This window comes from Salvia hispanica, chromosome 3 (assembly GCF_023119035.1).
Source record: "Salvia hispanica cultivar TCC Black 2014 chromosome 3, UniMelb_Shisp_WGS_1.0, whole genome shotgun sequence".
Taxonomy (NCBI): Eukaryota; Viridiplantae; Streptophyta; class Magnoliopsida; order Lamiales; family Lamiaceae; genus Salvia; species Salvia hispanica.
In genome coordinates, this window is record NC_062967.1 from 41774796 (window position 1) to 41796536 (window position 21741).

The 21741-nt window shown below is 39.9% G+C and overlaps 2 protein-coding genes across 3 annotated transcripts; both read left to right on the top strand.

Moving 5' to 3' along the window:
* Positions 1–1332: 1332 nt before the first annotated feature.
* Positions 1333–10477, top strand: LOC125210208 (PR5-like receptor kinase). The gene is made up of 5 exons (XM_048109780.1): positions 1333–1533; positions 8124–8806; positions 9033–9238; positions 9924–10033; positions 10298–10477. Exons 1-5 carry the CDS (start codon positions 1333–1335, stop codon positions 10475–10477), a joined length of 1380 nt encoding a protein of 459 aa, XP_047965737.1.
* A 6738-nt stretch (positions 10478–17215) lies between these two features.
* LOC125216902 (rust resistance kinase Lr10-like) lies at positions 17216–21148 on the top strand. Of its 2 annotated transcripts, none has more exons than XM_048118688.1 (9): positions 17216–17873; positions 17956–17979; positions 18055–18084; positions 18173–18274; positions 18351–18404; positions 18527–18556; positions 19568–19657; positions 19761–19781; positions 19890–21148. In XM_048118688.1, the coding sequence occupies exons 1-9, from the start codon at positions 17771–17773 to the stop codon at positions 21038–21040; spliced, it is 1605 nt and encodes a 534-aa protein (XP_047974645.1). In that variant the 5' UTR covers positions 17216–17770; the 3' UTR covers positions 21041–21148. The 2 variants fall into 2 exon arrangements, with proteins under 2 accessions (XP_047974645.1, XP_047974646.1); XM_048118689.1 differs by having other exon boundaries at positions 18188–18274.
* Positions 21149–21741: the final 593 nt, after the last annotated feature.

Here is a 21741-nt window from a genome sequence, read left to right on the forward strand (position 1 = left end):
CGTCCCCTGCCGGAAAATGGCTCGGCCTTGTCACCGCCGTCTGGGTTCAAGCGATTTCCGGCAACAATTACACCTTCTCTAATTACTCCGACGCCCTCAAAACACTCATGGGACTCACTCAGCTCCAGCTCAACAGCCTCTCCGTCGCCAAAGACGTCGGAAAAGCATTCGGCATCTTCGCCGGCCTCGCCTCAGACCGTCTCCCCACCTCCGTCATCCTCCTCATTGGCTCCGTCGAAGACTTCGTCGGCTACGGCGTCCAGTGGCTCGTCGTTAGCGGCCGAATCCAACCCCTCCCTTACTGGGCTGTAAGTGTTCAACCCTAATTTTACATTTACCCCAAAATCCCCAAATTCTGAGTGAATTTACTTAATTGATTCAATTGCAGATGTGTATCTTTCTATGTATGGGTGGAAACAACACTACTTGGATGAACACATCGATTTTGGTTACATGCATTCGGAATTTCAGGAAGAATCAGGGCCGTGTTTCGGGGATTCTAAAACAATAATGGTGTGAGATAAGTATAATATGTATAATAAGTAATGCTTATGTTTATTAAAAAAAAATATTCCATCTCAGCAGCCAACTCATTGTCCACGTCACCGTCAATATCTCCATCTTAGCCGGAATACCCAATACGGGAAATCGGCACATTTTATGAAAGTTCATGATTTTTTACACAACATTTATAGTTTACGGGAAAAATCAAAATTTTATGAAAGTTCACGATTTTTAAGCCAATTTGCCCTATTTAATACTCCATCCATCCTTATGTAGATGCGTGTTTTTCGGCATGAGATTTTAAGAAATTGTGTTAAGTGAGTTAAGTGAAGAGAGAATAAAGTAGGAAAGGAAAAAGATAGAGATATAAAAAGAAAATAAAGTAAGAAGTAAGAGAGAATAAATAGGTTTATTTTTTGTCAAAAAAGAAATAATTCAACAACAGTGACGCAATCCAAAAAGAATACAATTAACCTACTGAGGGAAGGAGAGAGTACCATAGACGTAGATTCTTTAATTTGTAAACTAATAGTAAATCTTTGGTCACCAACCATATAGTTTTTGCAAACAATTAAGTAATAAATTTAAACTAAAATAGGAATACAGCGGAAATCCAGGGCGTATGTAAAGAATTGTATTCGTAGCCAATAGTCGCAGCCAATCATTCAAGTATTGAAGCCGCAACTAATAGCACCATTTAGCCCATAATCCACATTTTAGAAAAATGATTAAATTTGGAGGCAAATAAAAGAAGTTTTAGCAATTAAACCCAAAAGTTTGAGGCCCATATCAAGAATATTGGACCAGTAAAAGAAATCATATTAGGAAATGAGGAAGAAAGGTGGTGGTGATACGGATACAACTATGTTTCCACCAACAGACGGTCCAACAATTCTCATTGTGGAGGAAGAGGAGCCGGTTGTAGTAAGGGACGACAGCAGCATTGATGAAGCAGCTACAAGTGTCGAGCGTCAGAAGCCGGGTTGTCCGAAGAGAAAGTCGAAGAGGCCGTCGCATTTGCAGGATTATGTTTCACATTAATTTTATTTGCTTTAGACAATTTACTATTATTTTTGGTTAAACTAGGTTTCATGGTAATTCCTCGGTCTCAAGTTACTTGAGTCGTATTCCGTTTTGGGTTGTCCAAGTTACTTGAGTCATTTATCTTTTTGGCTAAAAACAAAACATCTATTCTCACCTACTTTATTCTTTCGTTTACTTTACTCTCTCTTTTTTCTCTTACTTTATTCTCTCATCTACTTTATTTAACTCACTTAACACAATTTTCTTAAATCCCGTGCCAAAAAGAAACACCTCAAGCAAATTATAAGCTCCGTTCCGGGTTTTCTTGTTGGTTCTTTCCTAGAATGATCGAGTTAAACCAAACCTAAAATCCCCAGTCTAATGTAAATACGGAATCTATGCATTGAATTTCATTCATTCAATAATATCATAAACTTCCTTACTTTTCGTATCGTTAATTTTCCGCAAATTTTCTTTTGTCAAACCCTAGTTGGCACGAGGCTTGGTTGCTCGACGGAGAACTCTCCGCGAACGGACCCCTATCGTCGGCGATCCTTCGCCAATTATCCTTGATATGAGTCTCCTCGTATCAGGTGGGCTAAAGATCCAAATGCTTCCATATCTTCCATATCATGATGACAATAGTAGCAACATTATTGAGATTAGTTGTAATGTTTGAAATATTTGTTTTATCAACTTGTCATCTATATTTACTTTAAACATGTTTCAGTGGTTTTGTATTTGTGATTTGTGCAGAATCAGATGTAACGTGGACTGCATTACCATATTATTAATGAGTTTGCCATGTTAAAAATGGTTCTAAAAACAATGTAAGGCTTCCTATTTATTGAAATGAGTTTGCCATATTAAATGTACTAAATATCAAAAAAATGTATTCCATTCGTCTCAATTAAGATGAGTTGCATTATTTTTTTATGGAGTTTCAACTAAGTTGAATCAGTTATTTTTTTGGCAATAAACAAAACATCTAATCGATTTTATTTTATTCTCTTTCCTCATTTACTCTTTGTTGTCTATTTAACTTATTCTCATATTATATTATATTGTATCTTCATTTAGCCCATTTAACATAATTTTTTTTAATATTCGGTGCCTAAAAGAAATGTCTCCAACTTACATGGAACAGATGGAGTATATAAAAATTATGGTGAGACAACTCGGGTATGGCTACAGTCGGCTAGCTGTTACACATGTGAGTCTTGCCGTTGCCACCGTCAGCCACTTTTATATGCCTTGATTGACCTCTGTAGCTTGTACAATGAAGAACAATAAGTGATCTCAAAGTAGCAACTCACCTGATTGTTTGTATTTGTGATTTGTGTTGTTTTAGAGCGAGATAGAGGGTGGGGAGGGTGACTGATTGGAAAACGGGCACCCACTATGAATGCAATATCCCGTGGACACTTGTGCATACATAACACTGCTCTATTAATGCATTGCATAAGGAACTAATTATATTTCCTTTTTCAGCCAATCTCTTTTTTGTTTCAATGATTTAAACTGAATTTATCTTTCAGCCACATGGATATTTCATGGTCTAAAAATCTTTCATTTCAAAATTTTCAAATACTTATATCGCTCAAGTTTTTTGAGATAATTCAAGTACATCCAAGGTAAAAACCCGATCTATTTCGTTTCCTAATTAATACTCCCTCCGTCCCAGTTTAAGAGTTCTGTTTTGCCATTTTCGTATGTCCCAGTTTAAGAGTCTCATTTAGAATTTACCATATTTGGATATAAAATTTAATCTCATTGTTGATGAAATTTACGCTCAACTACTATTACTTTCATAAAAGTAAAACAAAACAAAATCCTAAACATACAAAGAGTCAAAAGGGTCTCACTTTCCACTACCTCACTTCAATTATTATAGACTCTAACAACTACTATCTCACTTCAATTATTATACACTCCAACAATTTCTTAAAACTCGTGCCCTAACTAAATTGCACTCCTAAACTGGGACAGAGGGAGTACAAAACAAATGTCAATAGATCTTTTATTTCAAATTTTCTTAGGAGAAATTTTTAATGTCATGTAATAAATCTAATCGTTGCAACCAAGAGTTAATACACATGATCAAGAAAATAAATATGCTCTCCGGAATGTGATCAAATGAAAACTCTAAATATTGTACAAACTCAAAATTATGATCTGTACCACTGAAAAATGTCAACAGACAAAAAAAAAGCATCAACAGGAAATGTCAACAGAATTTCAACGGTAGTCAATGATTGATGTTGTGTTGATACTGTGTTGATACTGTGTTGATATTAAAATCTTGAAATTTTACAATGTGTTGATATAATAATGAAACTATGTTGAAGCTGTATTGAAGAGTGTTGAGTTTGTACAATATATAAGTTTGCATTTTATCACTGCACTATGCTCTCATTAGATTTAAATTATTTACATGAGATGTAGATTCTTATTAAAGTTAAGCTATCATTGATGGGGCACTTATTAAAGACCATAAATAGATTCTTTAGTTTGCGAACTAGTACTCCTGTTTCATTTTAATATAGTCATTTTTTTTAAGAAATTCCAAGTTAATTGAGCAATTTCTACCTTTGGCAAAAAGTAATTCTTCCTTTTACTCTCTCTTACTCTTTTCATCATCCATTTAATTAACACACTGTTTTTAAACTTTGTGCTGAAAAGAAATGCATGTATTAACAAGAAACGGAGGGAGTATATTCTTTGGTCATCAGATTCAAACATATAGTTTTGCAAACAATTAAATAAATTAAAACAAAAAGAAAAAAAAAGCAGCGAAAATTCATGTTGCTTGCTAAAATTGTAGTACTAGCCAACAGTCGCATCCAATCATTCAAAAATCGAAGCGTAATTAATAGCTTCATTTAGGGCATCCGCATCCGTGTCTCAATACATTCTCTTAACCGTCTCATCCCTTCACTATTCATGGCCCCACTGCACCTTTTACCTCATCTCTTAACTAAGAGACAACACATGCATTCATATCTCTTAATTATCTCATCCCTTAACTATTCATTCAATTTCATATTTTTATTTTTATTTCTAACAAATTCAATTAATAAAAACACACCTTACTGAATAAAAGAAAATTACAATTAAAAATCCTAAAAAAAAAAAAAAAACATGTAACTAAAAAGATGAGAGATAGTGTATTTGTGTAAAATGAAAGAGGTTTATAGAAGTATTTATAGAATAAAAAATGAAAAAAAATTACTGTTAAAAAATTTAAATTTTTTCTATATTTTAATATTTTAGGAAAATTGATTTTTAAATTTTTTTTTTTTTTTTTTTTTTTTGACGACGCCCACTCGCGGGCCGAGCGAGTGGGCGTCACGCCGCGCGCCAGAGCTTGCCACGTGGCGCTGGCGCGTGGCGAGCTGTCTCACCAACCATCCCTTCCCCCGAGATAAGTGACGAGACGGAGCACCCACAACGGTTGTCTCGCTGCGGTCTCATCTCGCCGGGACGAGACCGAGACCGCAGCGAGACGCCTGCGGATGCTCTTATCCCTTAGAGTATATTTGAAAAATGATTAGGTGCCCAACATTCCACTAACTTCTTAAACTCACCATTTTTTATAGTGAATCCCACATTCCACTGACCCATTACCACACACATATAAAACCAATATAGGAGGACTCACATTCCACTAACTTCTTCAACTCACTTTTTATAAAATTTCTTAAACGTCGTGCCAGGTTAAATAGTGAAAAATTTTCAGGGACCAGGAGAGTATTTATTTTCATGGTCTTGTGAATTATATTGATTAATTAAGTGACTTGACAATTTAAAATGTGAGAATAGTTTTGGCACTTTTTTGAGCTAGGTAGAGAAAGTGTGTTAAGTTTTTGAAAATAATTCTTAGACATGGATTTAATCATAGTGCTCGATTGTTGACAGTTTAGACTTGGAGATTGCTCAACTTATATGAAAACTGCGTTTTTAGTTCGTGGAGATTTACACAAAGAAATCTGCGAGACCAACCTGAAAGTTTCAAAGTCACCGGAAAAAGGAACATGTACGGAGGTCGAAACAGGCTCCCGAGCTATTGTGCATGAAGTTTGAGCTAGTACTCATTCTGATCGATCCATGGCTACAATAAGACCACCTCATATCATTGAATTTTTTCAATATATTCACAAGGGGTGAGTTTACCATACTACTATTTGGTTGCGTTGATGTTTATGACATGTTGATTGTAAGTATGATGTCAGCAAGATTGATAAGTTCAAAATTTGAATAGTTATGTTGACTAATGGTAGTTGTTATAGACTGATAATATAGTTTTGGCATATGAACTCAAATTATAAAAATACCTCGAAGTCTTTAACTACTTTCAAAACGTGTATTATCCTACAATAACCAGTCAATTATCATAACCTCTTTTATATATTATCGCACATAATCATTCTATATAAAATGTATTATAAGTCGGAAAAATGTATGTAAATAATGGTGTGAATGTGACACCAACCGTACGTGCACTGCAATGCCGCACCATTCTTGTCAATGACACACCTTAGACACAATGACTCATGATCTATTGAGACGACGATGACTCATTGATCCTTAGATTTTAGTAAATGAATTGCTCTAATAGTTACTCTAATGTGATCTGCTGTGCTAAAGTTAATAATAAATATTGTCATGAATGTAAAAATTTGTATATTGATATTTTACTTTTATTGAACTTATAAGTGTAATTTATGCATAGCTTTACTTTTAAATTTCGAAACTAAGCAAAGACGGAATTTTAATATAAAAACAAAAGTATGACAGAGGGTTAGTAAAGTCATTTTACTATTAATGTATAATCCTTAATGTATAATCATTTTACTAGCGATCAACTATCACCATTGACTCATTGACTTCAATTACTAAATTAAAAAAGACTATGATCATTCACTTAGTCTGTCCAAAACAAATAACTCCACCCAATAATAAGGACAGACACATTAAAATGATCCAGCAACATTGGAAAATAGTGTATGGCAAATTTGGAAAATGTAGTAACTGATATGCTATATAATTAGAGCTTGTGTTTGTGTTAGTACAAATATTGTTTGGCCTTATTGGTAGGTGAATCACATTATCTAGCCATGATCACAACTCAGAACCTCATAATCTTCCTCACCACTTTGATTCTCTCACTCAATTTCTTCTTCCATTCTGGTGATGCAAACAACTGCAGTCCTGCCTTTGATGCTATTCACAACATCAGCTACACAAACCGCCCCAAGACCGACCCCAGCAGAAGTTTTCCTTCTGCGTGTGGTGCTATTCGTAATATCAGCTACCCTTTCCGCCTTAAGAGCAACCCCACCCACTGCGGCATTTCCAAATATGAACTAACCTGCGAAAAAAATGTCACATTCCTCTATCTAAACTCTATCAAATACCATGTCAAACATATCAACTATCAAAACTCCAAAATCAGACTGGTTGATGCATCCCTAAACAATGATACAATCTGCTCTTCCCTTGTCAATTCCTCATACAACTCATTGCTCTACACTCGTCCTAATTTGCCATACTATATTCCTCATCTTTACTTTGAGGATTGGTCGGTTACCTTTATTAGCTGCCCCATTCCGTTGAACAATTCTTCCTTGTATAATGATATTACTCAAGATTGTGCCTCTAATTTATCGCATCCAATATTTAGATATGTGCACATTGGGCGCATCATGGCCTCAGAGCTACCACATATGTGTCAATTAGATCTAAAACTCGCGACATCGTGCCGGGGATTCATGGATGTGAAGATTGTTACACTCCTAGAATTTCATCAATCTCTCTTGCATGGGTATGATCTCTTCTTCTGCTCTTGGTGCTACGGTGGACAATTCACAATATGGAGTAAGAAAGCTAATCTTCTTTAGAATGTTATAGTTAAGATATACTCCTATATAATTACATCACTTATAATTACACGCTTTTGATTCTTGAAAATGCAGAAAAACTCTTCGTGGGACCGACTCGTAAGGACTCACACTTCGGAATTCTAACTACATTAGAGATGGCCAAGGTTTACGGTTCAAGCGTTAATTGCGAAACCGTAACCAACGGTTATGATTCTGAACCGCAACCGTGAGATTTAAATGGTACCGAAACCGTCACTTTAGAAAAGTGAGCCGGTTCAGGTTCCAAAATTCTGGAAATGTAACCGAGCCGGAACCGCCGGTTCCAGGAAGTTCCGAACCGTGAAACCGAGCTTGAACCGCCGGTTCGGAAGTGAAACCGAAACCATCAGTTTTGGAATGGAAACCGTAACCGCGAAACACCCTCACGGTTAGGTTTCGGTTCGAAAATTTCCAAAATCGGAACCGGCGGTTTCGAACCGTAATTGCCTGTTCTGGAACCGTGGGCATCTCTAACTGTGCTACATAGTACTATAATTGTGTTCATAACAACCTAAATAATGATTATGTGCAGGGCTTCTCCTAATTCCTATGCTCATTCTAGGTGCTCACTTAACTTTTTTTCTTCTTCTTCAATTCATCAATTTTGTCAAATTGCTTAGAAAATCAAATGAAATTGCAACTATTGGGAGGATCCATCATGTAAATGTTGTCCAGCTTGTTGGATATTGTGCTGAAAGATCCAAGCATGCCCTCATTTTTTATTTCATGCCAAATGGTTCCCTTGACATGTACATCTTCAATCGAGAAAAGGCACTTTCCTTGGATTGGGATACGAAATTTAAGATTGCAGTTCAAGTGGCTCGAGGGATTGAGTATTTGCATAGTGGTTGTGACATCCAAATCTTGCATTTTGACATCAAACCTCACAATATACTTCTTGATGATAAGTTCGTCCCAAAAATATTAAATTTCGGGCTAGCAAAATTATGCGCCACAAACAAGGAGGCAGAGACATTGACGGCTGCTAAAGGAACCATAGGGTACATTGCTCCTGAACTTATCAATAGGAGTATTGGCGCAGTGTCTTACAAAGCTGATGTATATAGTTTTGGAATGTTATTGATGGAAATGGTGGGATTAAACAAAGACTTGACGCAAAACAATGATGAATCTAGTAAGTATTTCCCACTCTGGATATACGACCACTTGAGCAAAGATAGGGACATTGACATTGGAAATGTTGATGAAAATGACGATAGAAACATTAGTCGGAAGATGACCATTGTTGCGTTATGGTGCATACAAATGATTCCGGGCAATCGTCCATCAATGAATAAAGTGTTGGAGATGTTAGAAGGTGATGTCGAACATATGCAGGTGATGTCGAACATATGCAGGTTCCTAACTATCAGTCATAAATAGATTATATGGAAAGAGATGAGGAAGAAAGTCAGCCTGCATATTCTAATGATTCCGCATCATTGGTGCATGATAACAATGGTAGTAGCATCATTGAGATTATAAGTGATGCTTGAATCTGTATTGCCATGTCTAATTTCCATGAACAAGTTTCATTTTTATATTCATTCCTTTATAATTATCGGTCTAACTTGCATAATTAAGAAATCTCAAGTATCAACTGATCAATGGTTGTGATACGATGATCACCGAGAACCCCGACAAAGTGACGACGGAAGAGATATCGCATGAGACAAGCCGTGAGGAAGAAGAGGAAGAGCTCGATGAAGAAGAAGAAAGCGCAAAGGAAGATCTCGAAGAGGAAGCAATCGTCGAACAGAAGGAGGAGCTCCGACGACCAACGAGGAAAGGTCGACCCCTCGAAGATATGAAGATTATGTTAATTTGGTTTATTTTAGTTTACTTTTAGTTAATTTGAATTATGTATTTCTTTTAATTAAACTTTTGCGTCGAGAGGATTATAAACTCCTCTCTGGGTTTTCTTTGTTGGTTCTTTCCTGGACCGTAAGTCGAACCAACCCTAGGGTCCGTAGTTATAAAAAGGAGATTCTGAGATCATATCAATAAGAAATCAGATTTCCTATCTTTCTCTCTTTTATTTTATGCCGTTTTCTCACTAATCTTTTCCTACAACTCTAACCCTACTTCCTAAACTCAATTTATCATCTACAACACGCCGTCTACGGCCTTTGATACAAGTATTCTTGTATCATCTGGTGCTTTCTCCTTGTACTCATAACAATTTCTGATACCATCATGACGATGCCGCTGGTGGTTGACGAGCCGGTCCTTGACGAGACACCTCCGATCTCCGCCTTGGCCACCCAACTGGACTGACTGCAACCGTCGGAAAACTGGAATCACGGATGGACGTGAGTGATCGCCGTGCTGGTGAGCATATCATCCCACCACGGCCGCCGCCTACGCCGCCGTTCTCTGCAGCGGGTACTTGGTCGACACCACTGATCGGTCCAACAGGCATCGCGCCACTGGCCCTGATACCCCTTCCAACGGTGACATCGTGTGGGCTTCCAGGGCAATCACGCTCCAGTCACCACATCGACCTTTCTCCCTTACGTGCCGCCAGACACCTCGTGCGTGGCGACCCGCGGCATCTCATAGCCGCTTGCGTGGGGATCAGACAGGTAGCAAACTCGACCCTATGATCGCCCTCTGGTGTCCAGACCACAAATGATCAACCCCTGGTCTTCTTGGCCCCCCTGCCGCTAGACCACACCTCACACAACAATCAAATGAGCAATATCAGACTCAGAGTCATCTAATTCCCCCCCCGATTCGATGGATCGGATGCCAACAATTGGATCTGCGACATTCAATATTACTTCGATCACGTGAGGACACCAGAGAACCATCGCCTACATTTTGTGATTCATCTGTTTGATCCACAGGTTGCAGACTGGGTATGGAATTACTGCTCCAATCACGAGTTCGCCTCGTGGTATGAATTTCTGGAGGATGTCCGTCACCTATTTGATCCTACATGCTACCAAAGCTTCTTCGGCCGCCTCACCAAACTCACACAGACAGGTAGGGTTTTGGAATACCAATCTGCTTTTGAATCCTTGTAGAATAGAGTGGTTGGTTTATCTGATCCCATCCTTTTGAAATGTATGTGGCGAGTTTACGGTAACCACTGCAGAGTGACTTGGAGCTGCACTTACTAGGGACCTTAGCGTCCACTTTCGCTATGGCCAAACGCTTAACGAAGAGTCGTCCTGAGTTGTACGCCCCCCCCCCTCCGCCATACCAGCGCTGCTAATGGACACCGAGTAATAACATGGTTGTTTCTCCCCGGTTGCCGCTACTACCATCCGGAACGAGCCCCCACCCAGCAGCTCCTTGCCAGGCCCCCGTAACCAACTAACGACACGATATGAGCAAGCTCCCGATAGTCCGTCTCTCCGCGATCTGAAAAAGCTGAGCGCTCGCAGAAAGGTTTATGTTGGATGAAAAATGGACCCCGGGGGAATGTCTGTAAGGGCTGATTTCTGGCCTATGTGGGAGACGATGAAGAAGACGTTGGGGCAAATGGAAATTTATATAGAACTCTTTGGAAGTGAAATGCAAAATACAATAACTATAAAGATAACTCCTTCTAAAGAAGGCCCTCTTTCCTTATCAGAATGCCCCGACAAAGCCGTACAATACTCTAATCTCCCCCCCCCCCCCTTCTAACCTTAGGACACTATACATAATAGAACAATAATTATTAAGCAACAAATGATAATTAAGACTAATAAACTAGACAATAACTGACAACAACCACTCTCTCATCATGGGTTCTATAACTGCCTTCCACTTATTCTGTAACTACCATCCACTAATTCTAAGGCATGTAACTGATGTGTATCAATTTCTCCAGCTGTGAAAATAGCCTTGTCCACAAGGCTAAAAAGGTCCTCCAGGATCATGTGGCTCGGCGTCCACCGATGCTTCTTTCTCGGCATCGTGGAACATCTCATCGGTCTCAACATCTTCCTCCCCAACTAAAACTTGTAGAGTCTTTGACGGACAACGATGGGTTGGACCAAATTTTAACACACACTTAAAACAAGTTCCCGCAGCAATGTGTTTTCAAAACTCTTCGTTGGAAATTCTCTGAAATGGATGGGGTTTACGTGGTGTAAAGGTTGTGGTACCTTGTTCGGCTTGTGAAAAATTCATCCTTGGATCCATCACCGCTAACATGTGCGCTTCTTTTCGTGCAACGGATGGCTCTCGAGGTTGGTGTGATATCATCCATTGAGTGTTGAACTCAGAAGGATTCTCGAGAAAGTCTATCCTCTTAGCCATTTGAATGGCATCCGTATAGTGGGAAATATTCGGATCTTTGATTTGCATCCCTATTTGAGGCTTAAGACCCCCCAAGAAGAAGCTCAAATATTGGCGCTCTGTAAGCTCCAAAAGTTGTGCCAATCGGCTTTCAAATGCTGCTTTGTAATCGTCGAGGGAGCCCACCTGCGTAGTGGTATGCAACGCTTCATATTCATCCAAAGGCGGCGCTAATTCCAAATCGGATTTGGAGTTCTCAAGAGAAATCATCCCATGCTATTAACGACGATCGTCGTAATAGGACTTGAACCCATGCCATTGTCGGACCAACTAAAGCAATGAGGGCCACTTGCACACGTCGTTCCGCAGGTGTGTTGTGCACAAGAAAATATTGGTTGGCCCTCGCGATCCATGATAACACGTCCTTGCCCTAAAAGGAGGGAAAATCCATAGATTGTTGCATAACAAGGGAGTAGCAACAATATTATTGCCCTCAGTTCCTCTCCCATTAGAGTTTGAGCTCCCGGAAGAACCTGAGCGGTGCGCGGTCAGGAGCTGCCTGAGCTGCTCAAATTTGGTTCGTTGGTATGCTGCCTGATCTCGAAGTTGATTTTCAATGGCTCCAAGGCAAGTGTTGTGTTCCTCCATTGCTTTCTCTAACCCCTCGACACGAGTCTCCATTCACGTCGTCATTTGTCCACGTTCACCGCACCAATTTGTTAGAGAAGAGAAGCAAATGGAAATTTATATTAAACTCTTTGGAAGTGAAATTCAAGAGAAGGCCCTCTTTCCTTATGGGAAAGCCTCGGCAAAGTCGTACAATACTCTAATCTCCTCCCCTCCTTTTAACCTTAGGACACTATATATAATAGAACAATAATTATTAAGCAACAAATGATAATTAAGACTAATAAACTAGACAATAACTGACAACAACTACTCTCTCATCATGGGTTCTGTAACTGCCATCCACTTATTCTGTAACTGCCATCCAGTAATTCTAAGGCATGTAACTGATGTGTATCAGAGTCGTTGGTGACGGCAGATATCTCCAACTTGTACTCCATGGATGGTTGCCCGAGGTCCAAATCGATCACCTTGGACGGGAAGATTTGCTCTGTAAAGGTCAACGTTTTGGTAGACGCCTAATGCCATTTCGGGTGTTCGTGGTCAGCGGGAAATGCTTAATGTGCACGCACGTCAATAATCAAACTGAGCTCTCTCTGCAGGGTACAGTTTTCAGGGTGGATCTTCATATTTTGCCGCTATTCAGTCACGAGGTGGTGTTAGGGATGGATTGGCCGGAGTCTTTGGGTCGTGTTACCCATAAATATGCCGACAAATCTATGGAATTCCTCCATGAGGGTAAGCTGATCGTACTGCGGGGCCTATCACACCTCCCTAAAAGGATTAAAGTACACTCTATAGCCACTTTGATGTACTATGCTGTAGTTTTTGAATTATTGGATTTCCCGGCGAATCTGCTGCAGCCGATTAAGTCAGTATTGGAGGATCTGGCCTCGGGTTTTAGCGTCCCACAGGGTCTTCCCCCAGCTCGCCAGTTTGACCATCAGATACACCTCCTCCTGAGTCAGGCCGTACCACTTTCCTTATTTCTAGAAGAATGAGATCGAGCGCCATGTCCGTGAAATTCTGGACCAAGGAGTCATCCAGCGCAATTAGAGCCTCTTTTCATCTACTGTCTTGCTGGTTCGGAAGAAGGACGGGTCTTTCCATTTTTGCATTGATTATCACACCCTTAACAAGGCGACGGTGCCGGACAATTTCCCAATACCAACAGCAGATGAGCTTTTCGACGAACTGGGCGGTGCACGGTTTTTCACCAAACTGGATCTCTAGTTGGGCTACCATCAGACTAGAATGCATACGGGGGATATATATAAGACCGCCTTTCGCACACACGACGGTCACTTCGAGTTTCTTGTCATGCCAATCAGACTCACTAATGCTCCGTCCACCTACCAGGCAACGATGAATAATGTATTCCAACCACTTATGCGAAAATCAGTGATTGTATCTTTGATGATATAGTGGTTTATAGCCCCACTTCGAAGCTACATTTCGAGCATTTACGCAAGGTATTATCTATCCTGGCGTCGCATCAATTTTTTGTTAAGCTATCCAAGTGTGTAATCTGCAGTACAACGGTGGATTACCTCGGTCATCTTGTCACGGAAGGGAAGCTTATGGCCGACCCAACCAAGATCGAGGCCATGGTGGTTTGGCCGACCCCCACTACACCGAAACAGTTACGGGGATTCATGGGTCTCACGGGATATTACCGATGCTTTATTGCTTACTACACTGCGATAGCTGCTCCATTGACCGATTTATTGAAGAAGGACGCCTTTAAATGGTCCCCGGAGGCAAAGGAGAGCTTCGCGGCACTCAAGAAGGCAATGACTAACGCCTTGGTCCTCCGCCTTCCAGATTTTAGCCGCACCTTTTATGTGGAGACCGACGCGTCCGATTTTGGCATTGGGGCCGTGTTGCTTCAAGATGGTCACCATCTGGCATTCTTTAGCAAGAAGTTGGGGCCTCGACGTCGAAGTGCATCGACCTACCATAAAGAGCTCTATGTGATTGTGGAGGCCGTTCAAAAGTGGCGACAATATTTATTGGGTCGCGAGTTCGTGATTCGGAGTGATCAGAAGAGCTTGAGGGAGCTACTGCAACAAGTGATTCAAACCCCCGAGCAACACCTTTATGTTCGAAAGCTAATGGGGTTAAAGTTTACCATCGAATATAAGCCGGGCGCTGTGAACAAGGTCGATGATGCGTTGTCTTGCGGGGACGAGGAGGTTGCTGCAGACGCATTGGCTCACCCGATTCCAGACGTGCTGGAGCTGCTGCGTGAAGAGGCGGCGACCCACATGATCGCCCTCCGCATGTCGATCGCTGATGGGTGCTCACTTTTTGCGATGGGTTCATATACCATGGCCGTCGTCTTTATGTCATCCCCAGCTCTAAGTTCAAGGTGGCGCAACTATTTGAACACCATAATACCCCGCAGGCTGGCCATCCGGGGTTTGAAAGGATGTTCCGTCGCTTCGCAGCCGCCTTCTTTTGGCCACACATGCGTTGAGAGGTCAAGCAATATGTCGCGGCTTGCTTAGAATGTCAAACGATGAAGTACTCGACTCAGAAACCGGCCGGGCTACTGCAGCCATTGCCGATTCCGCTGTAGGTTTGGGAGGACGTGAGTATGGATTTCATCACGTGCTTGCCACCTTTGAGGGGATACTCCACGATCATGGTAATAGTGGACCGTCTGTCCAAGTATGCCCATTTCGCCTCGCTGCCGACACGCTTTGATGCCCTTCGTGTTACTCGCCTATTCATTGAAACAGTGGTCAAGCATCATGGTTTCCCCAAAACCTTGGTGTCGGATAGAAGTCCTATCTTCTGATGTTTGGGAGCACATGTTAATTTTGAGTGGGACGAAACTCTACTTTTCAACGACCTATCACCCCTAATCAGACGGGCAGACAGTGGTAAGGAATCATGGTCTTGAGCAGTACTTGCGTGCCTTCACGGCTGACCGTCCCTCAAAGAAGGCAAACTTCCTCCCGTGGGCGGAGCTAGCCCTCAACTGCTTCCACCACGAGGCCTTAGGGACCTCCCCCTTTTGGGCACTGTATGGTCGCCATCCGCCGACCCTTGTGTCCTCCCAGCCGTCCCCAACTACACCGCGAGATGTGGCGGACCTTATTGTTGAGCGGGCGTTCTATTGGTGGAATTGCGGAAGAACTTGGCACGGGCCCAACAGAGAACGTGAAACGACGCAAATCATCACAGAAGAGACGTCTAGTTCGAGGTGGGAGACAAGGTTCTCCTCAAACTGCAGCAATATCGCCAACACTCGATCGCCCGCCCACTTTCCGCCAAGTTGGCTCGGCATTTTTATGGTCCGTTTGAGATCACTGAGAGGATTGGGCCAGTAGCATACTGTCTCTGTCTGCCTCAAAATGCGCGTATTCATGACGTTTTTCACGTCAGGTTGTTACGCTGTTTTGTGGAAGGATCGCCAGCGGCAGCTGTGGCAGAATTGCCTGCGGAATTTGTGGGACTCCGACCCGTGGTGATGCCGCGATGCGTTCTGGATTCAAGGGTGGCGCTCTTGGGCTGCAGCCCCGTTGAGCAGGTTTTGGTGCAGTGGTCGGAGGCAGATGGGGCGGAGCAGACGTGGGAGCCCCTAGATATGGTGCGTCGCAAGTTTCCACACCTCCTTAAGGACAAGGATCCTCTTGGGGGGGGGAGTTGATACGATGATCATCGAGAACCCCGACAACGTGACGACGGAAGAGATATCACATGGGACAAGCCGTGAGGAAGAAGAAGAAGAGCTCGAAGAAGAAGAAGAGAATGCTGAGGAAGATCTCGAAGAGGAAGCAATCGTCGAATTAAAGGAGGAGCTCCGACGATCAACAAGGAAAGGTCGACCCCCTCAAAGATATGAAGATTATGTTTCAAAATAGAAGAATTGCTGACTCTGTTATTTTGGTTTATTTTAGTTTACTTTTAGTTTATTTGAATTATGTATTTCTTTTTATTAAACTTTTGCGTCGAGCGGATTATAAGCTTCTCTCCGGGTTTTCTTTGTTGGTTCTTTCCCGGACCGTAAGTCGAACCAACCCTAGGGTCCGTAGTTATAAAAAGTTGTTTCTGAGATCATATCAATAAGAAATCAGATTTCCTACCTTTCTGTCTTTTATTTTACCTCGTTTTCTCTCTAATATTTTCCTACAACCCTAACCCTACTTCCTAAACTCAATTTATCATCTACAACACGCCGTCAACGGCCTCTGATACAAGTATTCTTGTATCAGGTAGCTTGCCGTATTTGTGAGTAGTTTTGGCAGGTTTTTAAGATTGATAAGTTCAAAATTTTAATAGTTATTTTGAAGAATGTTATTAGTCAACATAAGAGTTGTTATAGACTTATAGTTGATAGGTTTGGCATATGAACTTAAATTATAAAAATACCTCAAAGTCTCACAATAATGAGTCAGTTATGACAACCTTTTTTATATATTTTCGCACACAATCATTCTATACCAAATGTATTAGTATATGTCTGGGTAAAAATGTACTGGTATGAACGTGACACCAACTCTGCACATCCACAACTCTTGTCAAGTACACGCCTTAGACACGATGGCTCGCGATCTAGTTAGACGACACAGCTCTCTCAACACTTTGACATGGAGCTCCAGCCTCCTACTTCATTTTCCCGATCTTCGCCTCTATACACACGGCCACACACCTCCTCAGATTTACGGCCACAAAGCAGCATCAAACTGTTCCATGATATGCTTTATCACTTCACTAACTGTTTTTATATACAACTCTTGTACTTAAAAGTCAAGACCATGATTACAGCTTTTTATTAGTCAAATTAATTGAATAATGAAGTCGTTTGTGGCGGCCTGCTAATCTTGATAATAAGGTGGAGAAGCCTCAATCCTTGGTGCTGGTTTTGCTCACATCCAAGCATGATCACAACTCAGAACTTGATCTTCCTTTCCACTTTGATTCTCTCACTCCATTTATTTCATTGTGCTAATATAAAGGAGTGCAGTCCTTCCGCCTGCGGCACCATTCGCAATATCAGCTCCCCTTTCCGCCTCACAAGCGATCCCAACCACTGTGGCGATCGGAGATTTGAATTATCCTGCGAAACCAATGTCACGTTCCTCTATCTAAAAAACTCTATCAAATACTATGTCAAAGCCATCAACTACCAAAATTCCACCATCAGGCTGGCGGATGCTTCCATAAACAACGACATCTGCTCTTTCCCCATCCGTTCCTCGTATCCCTATACCTTCATCCCTCTTTCTTTTCCATACTTTTTTCCCGATCCCTTTCGACAATTGTCAGTTAGCTTCATTAGCTGCCCCAATCCATTGAACAACTCTTCCTTCTTTACGGATATCACTCAACATTGTGCCTCTAATTTTTCACATACCATATTTCGTTACGTAAATGTTGGGCGCATCAAGGCCTCAGAGGTACCACATAGCTGTGGAATAGATCTAATAATCTCGACAATATGGCCCGGATTCATGGATCGGAAGAATGTCTCACTCTCACAAATCCACCAATCTCTCTTGTATGGATTTGAACCCAGCTTCTGTTATAAATGCGTTGACCAATCAACAATATTGGGTAAGAAAGCTAATCTTGTTTACATCTATGTTTGTTAATTTCATCACTGATAATCATACGGTTTTGTTTCATCAAAATGCAGAGCAACTCTTCTCAGGACCAACTCGTAAGGATTGTTTTTCTAACAACATAGTACTATAAATCTCTTCATAATTATTACCTAATTAATGATTATCTGCAGGCTATCTACTGATTTTTCTGGCCATTATAGGTGCTCACTTAACATTTTTTTCTACTACATCAATTTTATCACATCAACAAATTACAATAGATCTAATTTTGTTCAAGGAATATATCAGTTTCCATAATTGCAGCGGTAAGCTTTCCTGTGACGATCATCATCGGAATTACTTCTCTAGTACTTCTCTCATTTACTTCCTTTTTGGAAGATTTGCAAGACTGTAAGAATTTTCTATTTCATTTCTATTTTTTTGTCTCTCTTAATTTCTCAAATGTTCCCTTTCTTTTAATTCGCAGACTACTACTATACGACTCTGCTACATGGATCATCTTATCATGTTGTGTTCATTGGTACGCTACTATTTTAATTTTTTTTTTTTTTGAATAAGTCCATCAACCCAATGTAACAGAGCTTAGTGAGATGACTTTGAATTTCAACGTTGTTGATTATGTTTTTTAATGTATATATGCAGCATTTGTCGTGATTTGTGTGGCAATTACAGGTGCGCTCTTAATTTATATATACTCATCCGTCCATGAAATGTCACATACCTGTTCATCCAACAAAATTTATTAATCACATTTTACCTTTTACTCCGTCCGTTGGAGTCTCAATCCTTAGTGGCGCGAGTTTTAAGAAAATATTAAGTGAGTGAAAAAAATTAGTGAAAATGTATCCCACTTGTATATATTAATTTTGAAATGAAATGAGAGTCAAAATGAATTAGTAGAATGTGAGACCCTATTACCATTTACTACCTCCGTCCCCCAAAATTTGCTACACTTTGACCCGACACGGATTTTAAGAAATGTAATGAAAAGTGAGTTGAAAAAGTTGGTGGGATGTGGATCCTACTTTTAAAGTATTAGTTTTATAATTAAATGTGAGTAGGAATGAGTTAGTGGAATATGGGGTCCACTACAAAAAATGGTAAAAGTGAAGTGTATCAAATTTTCAGGGACGGACCGAAATGGTAATATGTATCAAATTTTCAGGGACAGAGGTAGTATATAAAAAGTGATCCGAAACTCCTATATATGGACGGACTAAAATAAAAACCATTTTTTGTTCCTCTAACTCATTTTCACTCACATTTTATATAACTAATATTTAAAAATATGACTCACATTCTGCTAACTTTTTCAATTCACATTCTTTTACTCCCTCCGTTCCATGTTAATTGAGTCATTTTTTTTATTTTGAGAAGTTCCAAGTTAATTGAGTCATTTCTATTTTTGGCAAAAAGTAATTCTTTATTTTATTTATTCTCTATTCATCTTTCTTACTTTATTCTCTTTTACTTTTTCCACTATCCATTTAACACACTATTCTTAAACTCTATGCCCAAAAGAAATGTCTCTATTAGCAAGGAACGGAGGGAGTACATTTTTTAAACTCGTGCCCGTTCAAACTATGACAAAATTTAAAGGACTGAGAGAGTAATGTCTTAGTACCACACAATGACACAATGGGTAAGATTGTATTACTAATTTTGTCTCCCAAACAACTCCAGTTTGTTTGGCCGTAGCACTAAACCCCCTTCTCGTGATAATCATCGGAATTGGAGTTGGATTCCCATTCTTCTTTAGTTTCATCTACAGCTGTAAGAATCTATAATTTCATTTCTCTTTTTAGTTGGACTATTACCACTCCTTATACTCTGATTCTAATATTTTCTTTCATCCATATATATATGGTAAATGAAGCTAACTACCTCGTGTTCCCTGGTACGTTGAATTACCATTTCAATATTATAATTTGAATAAGTTTTCCATTCATTTCTTTTTTGGCCTTATTACTAAATGTATTCATCTTGTTTTTCCATTATACCTCAGCCCTCGTCACTGGAATTATCATATGGACACCAAGGATAATCATTTGTCCTTTCGTATTATGGTTTCTGATCTACAAGTTCCGCAGAAGGCATTTGTCCTCTTTCGAGGTTGTAGAGTCATTCCTACAAAGTGACAACAAGCTCGCTCCAATTAGGTATTCCTACTCGGACATAAAGAAGATGACTAAGAACTTTAAAGATAAACTAGGCCAAGGGGGCTTCGGTTCGGTTTATAAAGGAAAATTGCGAAGTGGCCATCTTGTAGCAGTCAAATTGCTCGGAAGATCCGGAGCAAACGGGCAAGACTTCATTAATGAAATAGCAACAATTGGAAGGATCCATCATGTAAATGTTGTCAAGCTTGTTGGATATTGTGCCGAAAGATCTAAGCGTGCCCTAATTTTTGATTTCATGTCAAATGGTTCGCTTGACAAGTACGTCTTCAATAGAGAAAAAGCCTATTCATTGCATTGGGATATGAAATTTAAGATTGCAGTTCAAGTGGCTCGAGGGATTGAGTATTTGCATCATGGTTGTGACATCCAGATCTTGCATTTTGACATCAAACCTCACAATATACTTCTTGATGATAAGTTCATCCCAAAAATATCAGATTTTGGGTTGGCGAAGTTATGCTCAACAAATAAGGAGACAGTGACGTTGACAACAGCCAGAGGAACCATAGGGTATGTTGCTCCTGAACTTATCAATAGAAGTATTGGCGCAGTGTCTTACAAGGCTGATGTGTATAGTTTTGGAATGTTGTTAATGGAAATGATGAGATTAAACAAAGACTTGCCACGAAAAAATGATGAATCTAGTAAGTATTTCCCAAACTGGATATACGACCACTTGAACCAAGGTAGGGACGTTGACATTGGAAATGTTGTTGAAAACGACGATAGAAACATTGGTCGGAAGATGACTATAGTTGCATTATGGTGCATACAAATGAGTCCAGACAATCGTCCATCAATGAATAAAGTATTGGAGATGTTAGAAGGTGATGTCAAACAACTGCAGATTCCTGATTATCCACTGTATATGGCAGGAAATCAAGAAGAAAGCTGGGCTACAGATTCAAATGTTTCCATATCACTGTTGCATCATAACAATGATAACAATATTGTTGAGATCATTAGCTATGCTTAAATCTGTTGTCTAATTATCGTTGAAACAATATCCACTTTTATATGCCTTGGTCGACCTCTAAAGGTTGTACTATGAAGAATAATATAGTGATCTCAAAGTAGCAACCCAACTGATTGTTTGAATTTGTGATTTGTGTTGTTTAAGATCGAAATAGTGCACCCACTATAAATGCAATATCCGACTTCTCCTCTATCGATGCATAAGGAAATAATTCTATTTCCTTTTTCCGCCAATCTCTTTTTGTTGCAATGATTTAAACTGATCAGCTACATGGGTCGATATTTCATGGTCTAAAATCTTTCATTTCAAATTTTCCAATACTTGTATCGCTATAGTTTTTTGTGATAAATCATGTACATCCAAGATATAAACCTGATGCATTTAGTTTCCTAATACAAAACAAATGCCAATAGATCCTTCATTTCAATTTTTTTTGAGAGAAATTCTTTAATGCTACGTAGTAAATCTACATCGTTGAAACCAATAGTTGTTATATAGAATCAAGAAAATAAATATGCTCCCGTTAAATTTATATTATTTACGTGGATGTACTTGATGTAGATTCTTTCGGAAAGGATCACCTAATACTTTTCCTAATACATTCTCTAATCCACCTCTCACATACATAAAATATAATGGTAGGGTCCATTACCATGTATGTGAGGGGTGGATTAGGGAATGTATTAGGAAAAGTATTAGGT

Bases quoted from the DNA above. Each gene is read 5' to 3' on its own strand.
- LOC125210208 (XM_048109780.1), top strand. From the start codon at position 1,333: ATGAGGAAGAAAGGTGGTGGTGATACGGATACAACTATGTTTCCACCA. The intron at 8,807-9,032 runs GTTCCTAACTAT...TGCATAATTAAG, and splicing joins GTGATGTCGAACATATGCAG to AAATCTCAAGTATCAACTGA. The intron at 10,034-10,297 runs GTAGCAAACTCG...TTTGATCCACAG, and splicing joins CTTGCGTGGGGATCAGACAG to GTTGCAGACTGGGTATGGAA.
- LOC125216902 (XM_048118688.1), top strand. From the start codon at position 17,771: ATGGATCGGAAGAATGTCTCACTCTCACAAATCCACCAATCTCTCTTG. The intron at 17,874-17,955 runs GTAAGAAAGCTA...ATCAAAATGCAG, and splicing joins TGACCAATCAACAATATTGG to AGCAACTCTTCTCAGGACCA. The intron at 19,782-19,889 runs GTACGTTGAATT...ATTATACCTCAG, and splicing joins TAACTACCTCGTGTTCCCTG to CCCTCGTCACTGGAATTATC.